The sequence below is a fragment of the Chiroxiphia lanceolata genome, chromosome 1, assembly GCF_009829145.1.
Source record: "Chiroxiphia lanceolata isolate bChiLan1 chromosome 1, bChiLan1.pri, whole genome shotgun sequence".
In the NCBI taxonomy this organism is placed as follows: Eukaryota; Metazoa; Chordata; class Aves; order Passeriformes; family Pipridae; genus Chiroxiphia; species Chiroxiphia lanceolata.
In genome coordinates this window covers 107,443,208-107,463,836 of record NC_045637.1, presented here as the reverse complement: position 1 = coordinate 107,463,836, position 20,629 = coordinate 107,443,208, and the positions used below count along the sequence as shown (strand labels likewise).

Here is a 20,629-nt window from a genome sequence, read left to right as displayed (position 1 = left end):
GCCCAAGGGTCCAGATTTAGGTCTGAAAGTTCCCCTTAAAAGAAACAAAGCCTTATTGGTGTTCTTTTAATATGCAGTGAAGTACAATGTTCCAAGTTCCTTAAAATAATCATCTTACTTCATGAGGATCAGCATGGCCAAGTCAGATATGGCGATGCACTTTCTGAGCCCTTTCTAATAACCAATGGTGTGAAACAAGGCTGCGTTCTCGCACCAACCCTATTCACAGTCTTTTTCAGCATGATGCTCCAAAGGGCCACGGCAGACCTCCAGGATCAAGATGGTATCTACATTCAATATCGTACCGATGGAAGCCTTTTCAACCTAAGGCGACTGAAGGTCCACACCAAGACCTTAAACCATCTTGTCCAGGAGCTGCTTTATGCTGATGCCGCCACCCTCGTCACCCACACAGAAGCAGCCCAGCAGCGTTTAACATCCTGCTTTGCAGACGCTGCTGAGCTCTTTGGGCTGGAAGTCAGTTTAAAGAAGACTGAAGTTCTCCATCAACCAGCACCTCAGGAAGTCTTCCATCATCCCCATATCACCATTGACAGAGCTCAAATCAGTCCAGCAGTTTAATTACCTAGGTAGCCTCATCTCCTCGGATGGTAAGATTGACGGAGAGATAGACAACAGATTAGCAAAGGCATAGAGAGCTTTTGGAAGACTCCATAAAAGAGTATAGCGTAATAAAACACCTGAAGAAAAGTACAAAGATCAGTGTTTACAGAGCCATAGTGCTGTCTACTCTCTTATATGGATCAGAATCATGGGTCATCTACTGCCACCACCTGTCTCCTAGAACGCTTCCATCAACGCTGCCTCCGTACAATCCTAAACATCCACTGGTCAGATTGTGTGACTAATACATCTGTTTTAGAACAAGCAGCAGTTACGAGTACTGAGGCCACGTTGCTGAGAACTCAGCTGTGTTGGGCAGGGCACGTCTCAAGGATGAAGCAGTACCACATCCCAAAGATCCTGCTCTATGGTGAACTTGCCACTGGCTGCTGCATGAGAGGAGCCCCGAAGAAAAGATACAAGGACTCCCTGAAACAACATCTCAGCCTTGGCCATATCGATCAACATAACTTGTCTACTCTGGCCTCTATCTGGGAGGTCTGGAGACACACCATCTATAACGCTGCTGATGCCTTTGAGAACACACGCAGGATCACTCTCGAGGAGAAAAGACAACGCAGAAAGAATCGTGTCTTGCAGAATGTACCACCTAAGGAGTCTTTCTGCTGTGCCTTTTGCAATCGGACTTGTCTATTTTGCATTGGCCTTTTTAGCCACCAGCGTGCTTGTAACAAATTTGGGTAGAGCCCTTCCCAAATCTTTGTTTACGAAGCCTAGCTATGATGATGATGAAGTACAATAACTTCTATAAAGAAATAAAAAACAACCAGAAGAGATAACTTGAAAGACACCCTTGAAAGATAAAATTGATAACTAAATCTAAACATTAGATAGAACATAAATGTAAAGCAGCCTGTGGTTCCTCCCATGTGCTGCACTTGTATTAACAAGAAATTATCAACAGTACTCATGTAAATTTTGCCCACTGTAACAGGTTTGTGCTTTGAAAAGAAAACACAGCTTTTTTTTTTGCCAGCAGAAAGATTCACATCTGCTAATTTAATCCATGTTTAATGATCTTATAGATAAAATAAAACCTGGAGGAAGAGACTGTATGGTCAAGTTTAATCATAAACTGTTCCTTTCTGTAGAAACAGTTTTTTACCTCCAATGCTGAGGAAGTTCATCCCAGTGCTTAGAGAAATCAGGTTTTATTACAACTTGTGTTAACATACAAGAGTGGATTTGAATGGGATAAGCCAAAATAGATATTGTCCTCAAATATCCATTTTGTGCCTCTTGTGGAAGCTGATTCCCCTGCAGCAGGAACAGTGAAACTGTAAATCTACAAAGTATTCAGGTAACCTAAAACTAGCACTGGCTTACCTAAAATAATCTGTGCTGTAAAAAAACCCCAACAGCTAAGAATGAGTTATACATAATGGGTACAAATTAAAGCATGCAATTTTTCATGTGAACACAAGAAATAACATCCTCTTATGAAATGGCTATTTCCGGGACAAATAAAGAGAAGACAGAATAGACTAGCCAACATCCTGGTTCACCTGTACAGAGCCTGTGCAGCCCTACTTTTAACATCTTCGAGAATAATTAGCCAGAAGACTGGGAGAAAAAGACAACAGACAGTCAGCATCTACCATTCATTTCTTCCCCAGACTGCATCCCTAAAAAGTCCACAATAAGATCCCGATGCAAATTCAGACACCAACTCATTTCCATTCCTCCCTTTACACAACAGGAAGACTTATGAGTGAAAGATCATCCCTACACCCAGGTCTTAAAGTCATAATCAAATCTTTTCATTAAAAATTAATTTAGATCACAGTTTTAATACTGCTAGTACAGATTTATGCAGGGGGGAAGAGTCTGGATGCTATTTTTCAAATTTATAATTGAGGATAATGGTGGAAGTGGGAAGGAAACCAAATTTAAAAAAAAAAAAAAAACAACCAAAAACCCAAACCAAAACAAGTATTGTAGAAGAAAGTAACTGTATTCAATCAACTCTCTCAAGGAGAAAGCACAAAAGTACATAAGCTTTCACATGATTTAAAATCAGTTTTAATGCATACAGGCATCAGCCAGCTGCTAGGTTTGCTGCAACTTAATTAGTCCCCACCTGGCAAGAGAGAGAGAGAGAGTAATAAACAATAGGCAGTTTTGCCCTCCTTGTTTAAAGCAACTTTCCAGGAAAAAAAAGCAGTTGTAAAACCCTGACATCAAATAGTACATGGCAATGAATGAGCAGAAAACCTTTTTTCTCATTCACTGGAAGCAGGCACAGGTTCCAAAAGGCACTTAATTATATATTAGTTTTTCTGGCATAGAATCTCTCTAACTGAGACTAATTTTGTATGATTAAAGTTAAAACCATCATCGATGAACCCAGATGGACAAACCTATAGATATTTAGTGGGAAGCCTCAACTTGAAAAAGCCCTGTGCCTCCTGAAGTCCAGATTGTCAGAAGTCATGCATCTGAAGAGGAGGTTTTTAATGTAAAATTTAATAACATTTGGTGGAAAAAATACTCATAAGTTCTTTTCAGGCCCAACATCTTCCATTATCCCTCTGTCAATTGCTCAGGTTTCACGGTGACATTTCCTCACTTTGAAAATATTCTCTTCATTGCTAAGCAAAACATGCATATACACAGCAGGTAAATTGGGATAAAGTGCAACAGAATATAAATAAGTGCTTCCAAGTATATGCAACAAGCAACCCAAAAAAACTCCCAGATTTTCTTCTGATCTCTTATATGGCATTTGTACTTCAATTTCTGGAATACCCTTAGTACCATGAAATATAAAGAAGTTGTATCATGCAAGGTGAGGGGTTTTTGTTGCTCTTTTTAAAATTATAATATAGTGTTGTTCTTTTAAATACTGTTTTTCTTCTTGGTAAGGGATCAGAGAGGGAGGAAACTGGTATGGCAAATCTTTTAGAATTTTCTAAATATATGTTAAGTGGTGGCTAAATGAGCAGATCCCACCTGGGAGACAGGCACTGGCTGCAGTGTCTGGTCAATGGGTAAGCCATTTCTCTTTTCTGCCTTTCTTTTCTCTCCTCTCCTTTATCATCTCCGACAGCTAGCCACCTGAGGTATGAATCATCTCCTCCACTACAGCTCTTCAACTGAATAGATGCTTTAAAGGAAACAGATTGGGGAAAAGTTAGCATTAAGTGAATCAAAAGCAGAGCTCAGAAGCATGTATCACCCTATATGTTTTCAGGGTTCATTCCCACACTGCTCCCAACCTTGAAAAGTTAAATGTGTTTGTGTGCGTGGGCAGTAGGAAGGCATGTTTCTTTCCCATCGTTCCATGTCAGAAAGGTGAGGGATGTGACCCTCAAACTTCATTCCTTCATTTCCCTCTGCATCAGGAGATAGCTGCTGTTAGCCTTCTACCTTTCAAACTTGCTCTCACTCTTACTCCTCCTCCCCATAAAGTGGCTTGCAACTTGCAGGTTGTGTTAAACAGTTCTACCCAATATACGTCAGCACTGATCTTTCTTGTCTCCTCTAAGCCTTACATAATAAAAGTAAAATAAAGGTTTCAGGAAAGTAAGCTAATATTTCAGATAAGGTTTTATGAGAGTTCCTTTAAGCTATTTTGTAAATTAAAACCAATCACTTTGGTATTATTTTACTGCTGTTTGGAAGGAGACTGCATAATATTTGTTCAGTTTTGTTCCCACTGTACTTGGTTCATCATGACTAACATGCCTCTTTTCCTGAACACAGTGTGCAGTGTCTACCATTTGCTATATAAGAAGAAAAAAGCAAAACATTCTTCACTCCAGAAGGCAAAAGATTTCTACCTTGCCTACTGAAAAATTTCAGCAAATGAAAATGGAAAACCTTGGCAGGTCAAAAAATCAAACTACAAAGTTTGACTTCACTTGGGAACTCCGTTTTCCTCTAATGGGGCTTTCAGACTGCTACAAATTGGACTGCTGTTATTCCAGCTCCCCTCTAGTACCATGATTCTCCAAATTTCACATAGGAATTTCCCAGGCATGTGCCACAAAATAGTTAACTGTAAGTGAAACTGATTGCACTGCATGAAGAAATTATGAACCCATTACAGTAAAACATTTTCAGTGTGAATTCAAATGCTCTCCTCTCCAATAGAACTTTATAATATACTAAGTCCCCAGACACACTAGGGCTTAAAACACATCATGAAATGCTTTTTTTAACTCAGAATAATATTTACAGAAGTAATAATAATTCTAAACAGGTAATGCTGTAGGGTTTCAAAATGTTATCGGTAAGCTGTTAAATATTAAAGAGGTTCCTTTTAATACGCATGCCACAAAAAATCTCAGTGAAGTCCAGAATATAAAACACGGCACTTGTATAACTTGATTCGGTTTGTTTCCCTCCCCACATCTAATTTCCTAAAAAGAGTTTTTAATTCAAAATTTTGAATGTGTTAACTTCTGTACACTGAATACAATCAGTCTATGGGACCACTGCATTAGAACCAACCAGCTAAACAGAATAACCCCTCAGATTTCTGTATGGAACAGCAAAGATTCTCCTGCTCACTGTGCACCACTACTGAAGTTCCAAAACCTGCACTTGCTGCAGCCATTCAGTATGATTATACTCCAAATGCAAAGCACTGACTAGAAATTTGAAGACTTTCCACCCAGAGGTAACAACATTACCACAATTTTACAGTTGAACAAACTAAGGCACAAAAGTGTTAAGTGGGTCACACAAGCAGAAAATGCCTTATTTAAGCAGCTGTTCTAAAAGAAAAAGTAAATTAAGAAACCAGCTAAACACATCAAAACCATCAGGTAGTAAGAGAGGAAGAGGGTTACACCCCTTATAAAAAACACCTTCCACCCCACATGCACTCACAGAAAAAATACTTGTGCACGGAAGTAAACAGAAAAGCAGAGACACAAACATGCAGAGATGAGCTTATTTATGCACAGGGGCAGCTGAGCATATGTACACAGGCACTTACTTGATCTATTTCCATTAACTTGGGGTAGGCACCTGGCCACTCGATCGCCACCTTCACTATATCAGCAGGAGGGGGCATTGCGACGCTGCTGTTCACCGGAGCCAGTACAACTGGACACTAAATACTGCAGAGAGTCTCTCTCATTCACACCTGCAGGGAGGAAAAAAAAAAAAAAAAAGAATAATACGGCAGTTCAGACAGAACTCCAGCGCTGCCACTTCAGTCTCCTACATTACCCCTGGCTGGGAAGGTGAATGAAAATGTATGTGTGTATGTATGTGCAAGAGTGGAAGAATGGCTCATATTAGAGACGTAAACACAGGACACAATGCCACGACACACTGCACAGCTCGACAGTCTGTTAGAAAGATGGCTGAAGCACTGAAATGTGCGGTGAATAATAGGCATGCATTAGATTTAAATAGAAAAACTATTTTAAAATATTATTTAATATGCTGGTGGGAAAAAGTGACAAACTAGAGGAAGCTCCTGTTACAGTGTCACTCCTGGAGTCCCAGGGAATGTGACCAAATCAGTTAACGCTGGTGCTCCAGGCAAAGAGATTGCCCAGGAAGTTATGGCCAGGAAACACTGTTTCTTTTAACTATAGCAATGATCTTCTGGGTGTTCACAAATAGATCACTGCACTATAGCAACCAGTATGTCAGGAAGAAGGCAGAACACACAGCAGTTTCCACATATATATACACAGACACATCCTCACCTAACGGATCCAGAGATACCCATATATAAATATTTCTCTGTGGTACATCTCAGACACGTGAATACACAAGGATATAGTATGCATTCACAGTGATATAATCAGCTACATAAGACGTCATAGTTCTGCAATAATATAAGTATCTACAGGATCTCATGTCAAATAGTGCAGGCTGTGAATCTGGGGGAAGGAGAGGAAAGGGGAAGAACTAAATCCTCGGGTTTTGCAGAATTTAAGTTCTGTCTCTTTTGACTCACCAAGTTCTGTCTCCTTTGACTCATCAAAGTTTGTAACCTCACAACAACAACAACAAATGTTTTTCAAGAGGGTGTAGCACCTCGCTGGGCTTGCAAACAAACCTGCACCCCTCTCCCAGCTCAGTGGTAGCCGGACACTCTAGTAGCAAAGCTCTGCAATTCTCAGACACAGCAACCCATGCACCCTGCTGCAGACCGGTAGGTTCCTGCTTGCTTTGCTTAGCCCTCCACGCCAACCGTGGCGCTTCCCGCATACTCTGCTGAGACCCAGCAAAGTGCCATCACATATGACAAAACAACAGAATCTGCAGAAATCCCCAGAGGCACAGCCCCACTTCCTCTTAGCAGAAAAAGAGAAGGAAGTGGTGAAAGCATGGACACATGCTTGTGTATAGACCCTTTGAAAAAGCTAAGGCAAGGAGAGGAGCTGGCTGAGTATACCAGTCATCCAAAAGCCACAAACAGGTACAGGTAAGAAAAGGCTCTGACCACCTTCAGTTGCTGCTTCAACTAACCCAGTGTAACAACCTTTATTCAACTGCAGAAGCATGAACTTCTGTCTGAACATCAGCCTGAACAAAATCATGAAATCATCCCTTTATGAAGAAATGTTGTACCTTTGTCTCATACCACTTTTCGAAGTTGGAGTTCATCCAGCCTTCACGTATACAGCTCTGCGTTTCCTTTTTTCTTGTGTGCCTCTGGTCTGCTCTGGAAAGACTCAGTCCTCTGAGTCTGCAAGCCCTGCTACATTCTACATAGGGTTCTCAGCACATACTATAAAAGCAATTTGTGAACTTTAACACTCCAGCAATTTATTTCCAACAATGGCAGTTCTGACGCTGACAGGATCGCACATCACCACAAAGCAAAGCTCAAGGCAGTAAATAAGACAATAGATGGTCTATAAATAAGAGTGGATTGCAGGAAGTGCCTTGAAAGAGTAAACAATGTGATTAAGAAACACTGTGATATTGTCTACATTTGGTAGATGTTTCAGGAACCAGGAATAAACACAATTAAAGCATGCAGCTGGCTTGCTGGTCATTAAGAAGAGACAGACACTTTTGGCTGTCTTTTACACTGTAGAGCCTTAGAGGATGCAAAGCTCTCACCATTTCTCCCCTGACAAATCACACACCCACCATTTCCACATCTCACCAGTACTCCCCTCGCTGCACAAAACACTGCCTCAGCCAACCATCAGAAAAAAGTATTTTTGGTCATCTGGTTTTTACCATGTTCAAGTCTAACAGCTTCCCAGAGGTGGTACAACATGGAAGAAGGGAGGAAAAGAGAGATTTGTTGGCAGCAATGGGCTGTTAATCCACCTTGACAGTCAACTGAAACAGACTTTGGCATCTTCTGCTCCCAAATCCACAGTGATGCTGTTTCCCCCTCCTCAGCAGTGCAACCCTTGGTAGTCTTGGTCTGCTGTCATTTTGGTATTAAACCACCTGCAGCTGTCTGACTTAATGCCTGACCAACAGGTTTCTCCCTGCATTCCTTGGCTTGGTACTCCATCCCTGGCAGCAGGGATGCTGGAAGCCTCTGCCTGAGTTTACTGGCCACAACACAAAAGGGCAGCAGCAGCAGCTCCTGCCAGACAAACTTGACTGAGGATAGCTTCAGATGAGTAAGCCCTTATTTTCAACAAGTTTTATTTCCCCCCATCACGTTTCTTCTACGGTTTTAATAAAAAAAATCATCTGTAGGCCACATACCTAACGAGATAGAAGGAAGACCTATAAAAAACATAGAATCCACCTAGTGCATGGGCAAAGAGTTTCTTTTGACTAGGAAGACAGGGAATCAGTCTGAAGCACTGTCATCTCTCACTGCAAGAGGCAAAGAAAAGTTATCTTGCAAGCCAGTGTCTTCCCTTGGAGGTTCACTAACTCCAAAGCTCACAATAAATGCTGGAGAAAAAACACTGATTCATGACCACTGGCCATAAGTACAAAAACAAAACAACATTACACAGCAACAGATTTGCAGAAAACTTCCATTTTCCCATACAAATGAGGGCATTAACCCTCGTTTTACTTTAGTGAATTGTGGGCAATCTTAACAAGTCACGTAGGAGGAAAGGTTTAAGAAAGAAGAGTCAAGGTAAGCTGATGGTAAGTTAATCAAATTCAGCTATGGAAAATAAGCATTTACATTCCAAAGCAAGGCACAAGAGAAGTCTGCCACAGCATGCAGAAGACAATTTCAGTGTGACTAGTTTTAACGTAGGCTAGCACAGATCTCCTACATAATTATAATTATTACTACATGTATGCTTATACAGTCATAAAACACAAAGCTAAGTGACAGAGCTTTAACTAATACAAATGGATGTAGTTCCACTTTTCCCACCAGAAAACCAACTCAAAGATAACAATGTGGTCTGAATTCTGAAAAGCAGATAAAATCATCACTTTCTTTCTGTTTCTCTGTGGACATCCTAGTCAAATGTGCTGACTTTTTCTGTCTTAGTTCATAATCTTATGAATCCAATGTAAGATCCAAAAGATAATTTAGTTTCATTCTACCTATGTAGCAATGCCAGAAGCAAATATCCTTTTTGAGTTTTTTAAGGCCAAAATAGATGTTTAGCTGTCATCACAAAATTATTATTGCAAAGAAAATTCTGCAATTCAAAATTACCTACTATTCATGTAGGTGCTGACAATTCAAAATTACCTACTATTTATGCCAGTGGTACACAGTGTGCTAGACACTGCCCACTAAAATAAGGAAGGCACACACCCTGGTGTGATATGCTTCCAATTTAGTAAGCAATTTTCATTACATGAATGAAGAACTAGAACTAATTTCAATAGCTTTTCGTTATGCCAGCAGCAGGCAAGCAGTAAAAAGGACAGGGATGTCACTAAAGAGTCTAGTTATGGAGTTTTCTCAAGTGCAATTCCTTTTTCTCTCCCAGTGGGAACTGAGAAGCACTGATATGTAAGAGCAACTTTGCAACTCATTTTTAAAATATTTATTTTCAAGACAGAATCTGAAGGCAAGAGGATGCATATGCAGGCACAAGTATATGAAGGGGAGGAAAGGGTCTGAGAAAAAGGAAGGTAAATTCCCATTGTTTTCCCTAATGCATGCAACGAGCTGTAACCAGGAGGGTGTTTAAACAGCTTACATGCTCAAAAGCACACTATTTTATAATTTGAGGGGAAAAAAACCCACAATCAAAACATGTCTACCACTTGAGCACACTTTCTTCCATCATGTGGTATTGCAGAACTATGACGGATTAGCCTATTAAAGTGCAAATTTGGTGATTTATTGTTATTGCCACATATAGTATATATATGCATTTCAGCTACGCTATGAAGTGCTTGCAGTGGTCTACTAAGTCAGAGTAACAAACAGTGAAGTTGGAGATCAAAGCATATTAGATTTAATGTAAAAATGCATCAGCACAGACATGCAAGCTCTCAGTTTACCTGCCTGGCTCTGAGGGATTCATTCAGCACAAAATATATTGAATTTTCCTTTTCTACCTATGCATTGCATGGAGAAAACAGGATTTTATTCATGTATGAAATTAGTTCTCAGTGGAAATCTTCCTTTTTCTTTTTTTTTTTCTTTAAACTTGTTTTGCAATTTCCTTGGAACTTTTTATACAAAGATCTCAAAGTACTTTAAATAATTTAAAGCTATCAGAGCACACCTCTTAAGAAATAAACTCTATTCTTACTGTTCAGACAGGAGAAAAATGCAAAGCTAACAGGAGATATGTGACTTGCAGCTCTACTAGTATATGAAAACAGAAGCCTAAAACAGCTTATTTCTTCTTTTACAGAAGAGATGTAATATTCAAAGAGCAGGCCAGGTCATTCCATGAGCAGCTTGAGTAAGAAAATTAATGATCAAAAAGCAACCAAAGGAACACCAAGTGCACTTGAGAATTTAATAAAACAAAGCACGTGTTTCTCCTTCCTGGACAAAAGGCAGCATACATAGGAATCACCTGGAGCTGGCACAGACTTCCCCCCCACCTCGCCCTGCCCCCCCTCACAGGCAGATTTTTCCATAGCGTTTCCTCAAGGCGAAGGGAAGTGAGGGCAATAACGGTGACAGGACAAAGCAGGGCACAGCAGGTGCTGGCAGGGAGCTGAGCCCTCAGCTGGGCATGCAGGGTCCCACAGCAGGAGGAGAGGCACGGGTCCCTCCACTCAGCACCTTACGTAAGTAACCACTTCTTGTCAAACCTCATCAGCTTCCTCCCCTCAGCTCCCGCGGCCCCAGCAAACAGAAACTAAGTGGCAAGTTCAGCTGGAAGGTCCCTCGGGGACCAAGTCTGATTAACGATTTTAGAAAGATAATCCACTGCTGGATTAATATCCCCCAAGAGAGTTATTTTTGGAGTTAAACTGCATGACTGAACAGCTGAGTCTAAGGAGATGTAAACATGCTCTACCATCTCTGCAAGAAATAAAAACAGGGCACAGAAGCCAGGGGGCTGGATGTACACTTTGTGTACATAAAAAGGCTTTCATGCTGCCTTTTTCCCTTTTGTTGCCCGTTCAGCGCTATTCACCCCTGAACTAGACAGGAGTCAAAGGCCCAGCAGACCCATGTCAATAAAATCTACAGATGCTCTGACACAAATGGAAGATAAAGCTGTACAGGAGCTATGAGCTGTACTCTAGTAAGAGATGGAAAAAATGCAGTGATCTCAGAGAGCAGGCAACCCGGGGGGGCTGCTACCCCCTCTGCAGCAGCCACCAACACTGCAGGAAAACATGACTCCACTCAACAGACTTCCATTGTTCAGAGGGGTCCATCAGCTTCCCAACAGGATTATTTTTTTGATGTTGAACCCTCAACCTGCTGATCAATAATGCATCATTAGCCCAGGAAAGCACCATTTAATATTATTATAAAATGAACTTTGGACCCTTCAAGTTTAAATACAACACTTTTCCTCTCCAAAATACTGGGAAACCAAATATTGGAGGAGATTTTAGTAATATGGCAGTAAAACGTACAGAACAGAACAGTTCTTGCCACTGGTAAAGCTGTTCAGGAAGCAGAGCTAATAATCGTGTGGTTATCACCCATCTCATTCCCATATACCCATAACCTTTCTTCACAATTTCATTCTAAGCATTTTCTCTTTCCCGCAGTCATCTTGTTCCTATTCTTAGGAAGCATTTTATGTGTTTAAGGCTGTACTGTCATTGACAGACCAGCCCACTCTCAAAAAAATTACTCCTCAAAACTAGAGAGCAAAAAAGCCTTTAACAGGTGCTTCACTAGAAAAGGTGGAAGAAAACACAACGGACTGTATGTACTCAGAATATAAGCAAGCAGACTGACTGGTCTTGCTTCTAAAGCACATATTGAAGCATACCAGAAAAATTCAGATTCTTTAACTTGTATTCCCCTGCTTCTAGGAAGATCATTCTCCTTTTACTAAGGAACTTTTAGTTACATGTCTATAATTCAGAAGAGGACTGAAAACTTAGTTTTCGTTATTCAAGTTTTTATTTGAACCTTTGTAGGAATTTAATTAACACTCATATACCATACAGAAAGATGCTCTGTTCACTAAAGACCTTTATATGTGAGGTCTTTGAACTACAGATAAGGAAAGTATCAAACTCAAGTATTCGAAAGACAATTCCAGTTAAAAGAAATTATTATTATTGTTGTTGTTGCTGCTGTTGTTGTTATAATAAACTAACTCACAAAACACCCAACACAAAACCAAAATGCACCAACACAACCCCCACACCAAAAGCCCAGAAGTCAAAGAGCTAAGGCTTCACAAAAAAGTGCATGATTTTTCAAAGATGCTGAGTACCTCCCCAGCATATGAAATCTGAAGACCATGGCAGGTATCAAGTACAGAAACAAAATTACATGCTACTCTGAATACCAACATTAGAATCTACTTAAACTTTTCACAGTTTATCAGGGTTTGCTGCTTCATTTGAGGTTGTTTCTCATCATTGGGTTGTACTCCAAATGTTTCTAAACTGAAGCAAGCATCAAAAAATATCCCTTAAAATCCAGCTGAATAAAATTTTCTTTTCCTGCCTCTCAGGGTAGCATCACACAACCCGAGAGGAAGGAGTGAAGTAATGGGGAAGAGATGAAGCATCAATTTTAGCCAGTAGTGCTGCTCTTCTTTAGAGTTGTAAGGAAAGAAATAAAGATTTCAGCATAGGAAGTTGGAGAGCAGAAAGAATGAAAAAAGGAAATTGACACAGTGAAACAACAAAATAAAGCAATGCAAAATATTACTGCTCAAGAGGATGGAGACAATTTTTTTTTGTTTGGAGGATGAAGGGAAAGGGGTGGTGCTTTTTAATGTTTAAGCTAAGCACACTCCAAAGAAGTCAAATGTAACTGGAAGTGGAATAGGTTTATTACAGGGTAGTTGAAAATAGCTGAAAAGAAACAGAGAAAGTTCATCAAAAGTGCTGTGAATTTTGAATAAAATTCAATTAAGGATTGTAAAGAAATAACAAGAAGTCACAGTCCTTTTTTTCCACTACTAGCATGATCTGGCTATGGTACTTTGTACTTTCCTGGCACTTGTATAAGTCAGCAGGCTAGAAGGGACACACAAAAGAGCATCTTGAGTCAAGATGATAACACTTTACTGCCTTGCTTCAGCAGAGGCCAAATCAAGAAAATGATGACCGGCTATATCCCAAAGGAGATAACAGACACAAGAAGATAAGCTGAAAGTTAGAAAAAGCCCTAAACTTCCTGCTGGAAGGAAGATGAAGCAGCAGTATAAAAAACAAAGAGAATTTTTTACCTATCAATGCTTACTTACAGAGGAGTTAATGGTACTGCCAGGAAGTTAGTCATCAAATGGAGGAAGAGAAGGCAACAGAGACGGTGAATGCTAGAGGAAATAACAAGTGAACTGATGGCTTAGACAGGATGTTGAAGGTTGAAACAAACAGAATTATTTTCTAAAGTAACCATTCTGCATAGAAAAACCCCATGGAAAAGAGCCATATTGCTATTCCACAGTAAATAAGCAGAGCCTAATGTTCATTATAAATAAGAGAAACAGCAAAAGAAAGGGTGGATATCCTCACAAAGGGAAGCGGAGGGCAGGCAGTGATCTCTTCCTTCTGGGGACCAGTGACAGGGCCTGAGGGCACAGCACGAAGCTGAGTCGGGGGAGGTTTTATGCTGGAGATTGCGAAAAGGTTCTTTGCCCTGGAACAGGCTTCCCAGGGAAGTGGTCAGCACCAAGCCTGCCTGAGTTCAAGAAGTGTTTGGGCAACGCTCTCAGGCACATGGTGTGACTCTTGGAGCGTCCTGCGCAGAGCCAGGAGTTGGACTCAACGGTCCTTGTGGGTCCCTTCCAACTCAGAACATTCTATAACACTACGAAAGTGACAAAAAACAAGAGAAGGAAAGAAACCACCTGTCAGAAATCTTGCAGCAGAAAGCAGCTCCATCTACAGAGGTTTTCCTACCAGCCCTGTTTCTCTTATACTTACTGCAATCAGTCCATCAAAACAGCTAACAGTCAAAATATCCCACGTTCTCCTGACTTCTCAGCACTATACAGTCTCTGAATCCACCCCTGCAGACTCCTAACTCTCTGCCAGCTTACACTCTCATATTCGTAAAGAATAATTTGCCCTTAACACTTGTGGACTTCACAGTGGTGGCCCTCTGGAGGAAATTCAGCAAAACAAGACAGCAAATGGAAAAGCAGTAATGGCCAAGAAAAAAAAATGCATGGCACAATTAATATTAGACACCTTGTCTATAACTAACATTTGTGGAATAATTTGAGCTATTCTGCATTAAAGAGATTGTATCTCCAAACAATATCAGTTGTTGAGACTAAGCCAGCATTATAACAGACATCATTAAACTCAGTTTGGAAACAGGAATACAGAGATATTAAGGAAACAAACATAGACACAGTCACATCCCCAAACAACTATTGTGCATATGCCCATCCTTAACACTGATGCCACCCTGCTTTGCAGAGTACTGCTCAGTCTGTGTACCTGCAAGCCTGGAACCACTGTTCTGGGGACATTCCAATGAGGTATCACCCTCCCTTTCAATACTGACACACACCTTGGGAACACTGTTTGTAATTCTAGATCAAGAGGAACTTGCATACCTGAGCAGCCATTTCAATTATACAGCCAGACTAACCATAAGATCACTGTAAGGTAAAATACAAGTGAAAAGATACTGAAGAATCCAAGTACAAGGTAAAGTTCAGGTTCACACAACCAGAACATGGATGGTATTTTGGAGGGATGCAAGAAACCTCTTGGAAAAAACCTGACTACAAGGTATTAGCAGTGCCAACACTGCTCACCCAGCCCATTTCCAGGAGAGATTTGTCCTGCATAAAGCTTGGTAAACTGTGTTAAATGTGACACTTGGTAACAGGAGATCTGGGTAGTTTAACATGAGACTATCCCCTACTCATCTCTCTATTGCAAAACCATGAGTAGCAGATGACCCTGCTTGAGCAGGTGGGTTGGACAAGGTGACTTCCAGTAGCCCCTTCCAGCCTCAACCATTCTGTGATTCTCTGAGAGCACTGATATAATGTCCCTAAGCACTCTTGAAGTCCTAGCCTACCCATCTGTGTTTAAATATTGTGCCTTTCTGTAGTTAACTGTGCACACAATGAGCAAAAAGAGCTGTTTTGTAGCAGGTTGCCTTCTATGCCAAAATAAGATTCTCTAAACATATTAAAACCAGCCATTGCTTACAACTTAGGAACAATCTCTAGAACTCTTCCCAGCTGGTATCCAAGAGCACTCATTCAAAAAATACCCCAGTCTTCCATAATTTGAACTAAAATTTTAAAGATCAATAAGAAACTTTACTTCTGACAGGAAAACTACTATAGATTGCTTTTGTGTTACAGTCTAATACATGACATTCAAGCACTGGGTACAATTTGTGGTCACCCCATAATTTTACTGCACACTTTGTTCAACATTAAAATCTGCATGGCCCAAGGAAAGAGGAAAGAGTGATATAAACATCATCCTTTATTGGTTTGAGTAATAAGCTCTAGGGAGTCATGCAGTTTAAGCAGCAGACAACAGTTGAAAAGCTTACTGTCTCTCCCTTTTAGCAGGGACAGCAGGACAGGCAATGTGTTCACTCAGAAATTACAACCCACATGTGAACTGAAACCCCCACTGAATCTAATTTATGCTATTATGCTGAGCTATTAAAAAAAAATTGGGGGGAGGAGGGGACAGCAGTTAACTGCAGCTAAAGCTAAAGAGAGGTGTTATGATTGTCTACTGTTCTTATTATCAGAAAAAAAGTGGAAACACTTTAACAAAAAACTTGACTCATGAAAATACTATGTAGTTTAGTAAATATGTTTACTTCATGGCTCAGGTAAGAAGTCATTATCAATTAAAAAGTCACCTTTGTAGTACATATGATCTGTTTCTCCAAGTATCTCATAAGCAACTATCATTTCAAAGGTGTTCTAAGACTCCTCAGATGACTGGAGCTAATATTCACTGTCAAAAGCTGATGATGGTACAGCTGTGTTTCCCCATCGCCATGCTCTGGTTGAAGCTCCTGCTCCAGCCTCGCTGGGAACATGCACAGTTATGCCAAGAATGAGCAAAACATTCACTGTTTCCAAATTGGCTAATAAACCAACTGAGAGCTTAACCTCCCCACAATACATGGATCCAGACAAGCAACAAGCACTGAGGACTGAATTGTGCCAGCCACATTATTCTGCAAGACAACTCGTGGTAGTTTTCTTCCCAGGAGCCAGAACATCAATTGTCACCGACTGCTGCTGCAACTCAATAAACTTCTTTCAAAACACCCATTCAAAATGAACCAGCACTTGCTGTGTGATGCTTTACTCTATTATCCTAAAAACAAATAGAGTGCCTCAAATATTTAAGACTCTTTTGATGCCACACAGGAGTTACTGCCAAGTATTTTACCTGCTAAAAACTTACAAATGCTTACTACAGAGCAGGGAGAAGCTGGCAGCAACAGGCAAAAGGACACTATGCCTTTGCTGCATAATAACATGTATACCTCTAACTTATTATATAGCAAAAAAAATGCATCCTCGTAACTGTTTTATGTTAAAAATATTGTAATACATATACATCATCCTGGGCCACCATCCTTAAATTTTCTGGTAAAATAAAATCTTTCTGCTCCAAAAAACTTTCTGAATGGCAAAGTCCAGTTCCACAGCAGATCTGGTGTCTGCTTCCCAATGTCACGGCTTTGCCTCCCTCTCCCCAGTGCAGCACTGGCACTTGTCCAGCCGGCTAGTTCAGAGAGATGAAGTGTCCAAAAACTAACCCACAAAACAAAAACAAAGACACATTTTCAGACAGATTAGCCCCTTGAACGCGTTCACCACTCACTCACCCAAGTATCAGGATCACAACAAGGAATGCGTAAGGCCAAAGATGAAAACAGGAATATAACCCGCTCATCTTAAACCATTGTGTAAGTATGTCCAGAGACAAAAAAAAAAGATTTACTTCACCTGTGCAAAGTTCCTGGCACACAGCTGAGATTCAATGCCATGGGGAAGAATGATGTAAAAGTATGCAATTACTATGTTCATTACAGTATGTCTCATTAACTCAACGAGCTCCTTTATAATTGTAACAGACATGAAAAGATTAAAGCATTTGGATAAAATCCAAATACATTTCCGGTGCTCTGATGATTGCCAGAGTTGGTATCTTCAGAAATACAAAGTAACACCCCTTCACCAAATCCCCTGTGAGAGAAATCACTGTTTATCCTTTTTTCTTTCAGACTTCAGTGTTCCCAAATTAAATTTTCCCATTGCACTTGGGGGTGAGAGGTGGCAAATCACTGTTCAGTTAACTGTCTAGTTCAGTTTGTCATGTCAGAACTGTTTCCAAATAAAGCTGTCAACTGAAGTTGACCATTTTGAACTCCCTAGAGGGCTAACACCTGGCTGAAAAGTCCTTTGTGTGAAAATGGCAATAGTAAAACAAAGCCAAACACATAACTCTGCGGCAAGATCATTAGCTCTCTAATGTTCAATCACCAAGTGCAATTTAGGTATTAATTGCTTTAAAACACAATGGAGTCCTCTTTTTGCCCTTCAGTTAAACACTTTCACTCTACTGAAACACAGCTTTACAGGTTTGGCAGTGTGGTGACAACAGCAAATACAGAGCTTACCCACTCTCATTTTACGCTATATTAAGCAATATTCACAGGTAGTACACCGAAAGTAAAAGCATTTCCAAAAAGCCGCAGTGCGCATTGCTACCTAAAGAATATTTCATTCTTTCTCACTGATGCAGTCCTCGAGCTGCATTCACAGAACCACAGACACAACCCATCAGAAGGTTTTAATCTGGAGTAAGGAGTATGATCAGGAAAGAGACATCCCATTTCCAAAGCTGCCAGACAACCTGCCCTGTAACAAGTAAGTGGACTGCACATCTCTGAAGACCAGGACTTGAGTCCCATTTCAGTTACAGTCCCTTACTCCTAACAGAGGGTTTGGCTGTTCTGTCAGAGCTGGATGCAACTTCCTTCTACTTTGCTTGGAGGATATATGTAGGGCTCACAAAAACACGTTCTCCACAATATGCAGTTGCCAACTGGTTCTTCTTGATCTGGGCATGCAAAACTTAAAAGAACAGTGTACATGAGGAATGAAGGAAAAAATGGTTTTGAAGATATTTTAAGTTTTCTTTTCACCTGTGCCATTCTCCAAACTCTGGAGCAGATTCCCACAGGTCACACCACCTTCACAAGCTCTCTTCTTGGAGTGTAAAGAATTAGATGTATTTCACCCGAACATCTTACCTTGTTGATCTCACCCACTAGGCCAACAATTTTGACTAGGGCTGGGATAAAAACCCAAAAAATATTACATTAACTCACTTGAAGTAAATTCTGAAGCAGCACTGCCAATAGATAAACATGCTACATCAGCGACCAGGACAAAATCTAATGCTCCCAATTTAAACAAGACAGAAAAATGTATTCTAGTATTTGCAAAACAAACCTCAGGACACAAAAGCTCGAGATTCTTATTTGACCTCGGTGTCATTGAGAAATGTAATCATTAGCAGCTAGTATAAGACATGGACCACAGAAAAATAAACTGAAAAAATCCACCTGCAAATAGACCTTATATCTGCCAAGTTTGTTCCCCACAGCACTGATTAAAGAGAACTCTCTACCACACATAGTAATCACACTGTTTAAATGAGCAGAGAGTTTGCTTCAAAAAATGAACAGAGAAGCTGCTTCAAAGGCAAAGATGTTAAACTTGGAACCAAGAACACTTGTGTTTAATTTTCTTTCATTCAAAGGCTTTGTGTGTGGCCACTTACTTGCCCTTTGGTCCTCTGTGCCTCTAACAACCAACTATAAAATGGAGCACCACACTTCTTCAGAGAAGTTGAGAGGCATTTAGAGGCTACAGGGGGTTGTATCTAAATCAGACTCACAGATTATCTAGAATGGGAAGCTGCCTTATTTATTCATGTCCTTGGACAGATTACTCACCTGGATCTTCCTGCATTTTACTCTTCCCAGCCCTCAAGACCCTGAAAGTAGAGACTGGTTTACCCATTTCCTGTTACCATCCTTAGTTTCAATAAAACACCTCCCATTAAAAAACAGAGAGGTAGAAGTGGAAGATGCAGCTTCAGAGTCTGCTGGAAACAGTCCATGCTCTTTTTGAGCATTTCAGAGCAGCTATGCATCAGACAGAGCTTCTCACAAGGATCCCAGATATGCACTCTGGGATGAGACAGAAAGGAGCAAACACTTTTTTGGCTATATTTATTGCCCAGTAAATATAATAATTCTCTTAGTCTGCCAAATTAAAAGATTCATTACCAACACAAAATGATAAATACACTTCTAGGTGGACTACATACTTTAAAACAAATCAGCAAGGGAAATTAATTTCCCAGGCAAAATAAAAGCATCACCATTACACTCATTTAAGACTGAAAGAGCACACAGAACATGCTGTAGGGACCTAGTCTGAAGTCTCGTTGCCATTTTTCTTTACATATAAAGCTGGTTTTCCTTATGTTAAGCATCCCCAAGGCATGCACAAATGTCCGTGGAACCAATCGAAATGCAAATTTTCAGAAGCAGCCCAGCAAGCAACTACTGCTCACCTCTTTACCATGTTCTCCCTTTTACTCAGGCTTTCATTGTTTGATACGTGTGACTTTGCAAAAAACTGTGTGCTTTGGTTGTAGAGTCCTGAAAGTTTAAGCTGTTCTCAACTTAGAAATAGTCTGTCATCTGGCTCATTGGTTCAGCCATTCCTGGCAACTGCCCTAATTTCAGCACACACACGACAGGAAGAGCCCCCTGTCCTGTCACAGTTACCTCTTTCCGGCCTCAAATAATCTCTGTAGTTTTACACAGTGAAATTAATGCAAGGCTGCTGGCTTCCTTCTCTCCTGCCCTTGTTTTTAGTCATTTAATTGCTGAAGTGGAAGTACAGATGTTAAAAGAGACAGGCACATGACAGAAAATGCTTTCCTCTTGCTTTAAAGACGCATAATGCAACAGCAAGATGAAAGAACCCATAGCTACGAAGGATTACAATTTTCTCAAGAACAGTGTCATCTCTAACAAGATCAAACTCAACTATTCCCCACAAATTGAGGAGGTGCCACTTTTTAACAGTTCCTTTCTTAAATCCGTTACTATTTCTTCTGGTTCATTAACCAACCTTATTTAAGAAAGAAGAATCATATCTTAAAAGGAAGAAGGCAGCAAGGTAGCTTTGCATGCCACCAGACAAGTTACCTACAATACGTACTGCTGCCTTCTGTTAAGAGAAACTCAATCATGCCAAAGGCTGGCAGTTTCCTCCAGCAGCTGAGAAGTAAAAAGTCTTGTTGAGTATATTTTCCTTTTGAGCAGCCACATGTGATGCAGCACAGCTACTAGGCTGTGAGAATGAAGGGGCCACAGGTCTGTCCTGGCAGACTGTGGCCCTCTAAATTTTTGTTTTCACGTTTTCAAGAATATATTACATTTCTATATAGATGATAAAGCTAGCAATGA

General features: G+C 40.4%; 1 protein-coding gene across 2 annotated transcripts in view; it reads right to left on the bottom strand.

Annotated features, from left to right (window-relative positions):
* Positions 1-20,629, bottom strand: part of ELMO1 (engulfment and cell motility 1) — a 315,735-nt gene that overhangs the window by 258,618 nt on the left and 36,488 nt on the right. For both annotated transcript variants that reach the window (XM_032700433.1, XM_032700439.1), the window contains exon 3: positions 5,591-5,740. In XM_032700433.1, coding sequence (XP_032556324.1) covers positions 5,591-5,668 — 78 coding nt within the window. In that variant the 5' untranslated portion in view covers positions 5,669-5,740. The remainder of the gene's footprint in view (positions 1-5,590; positions 5,741-20,629) is intronic.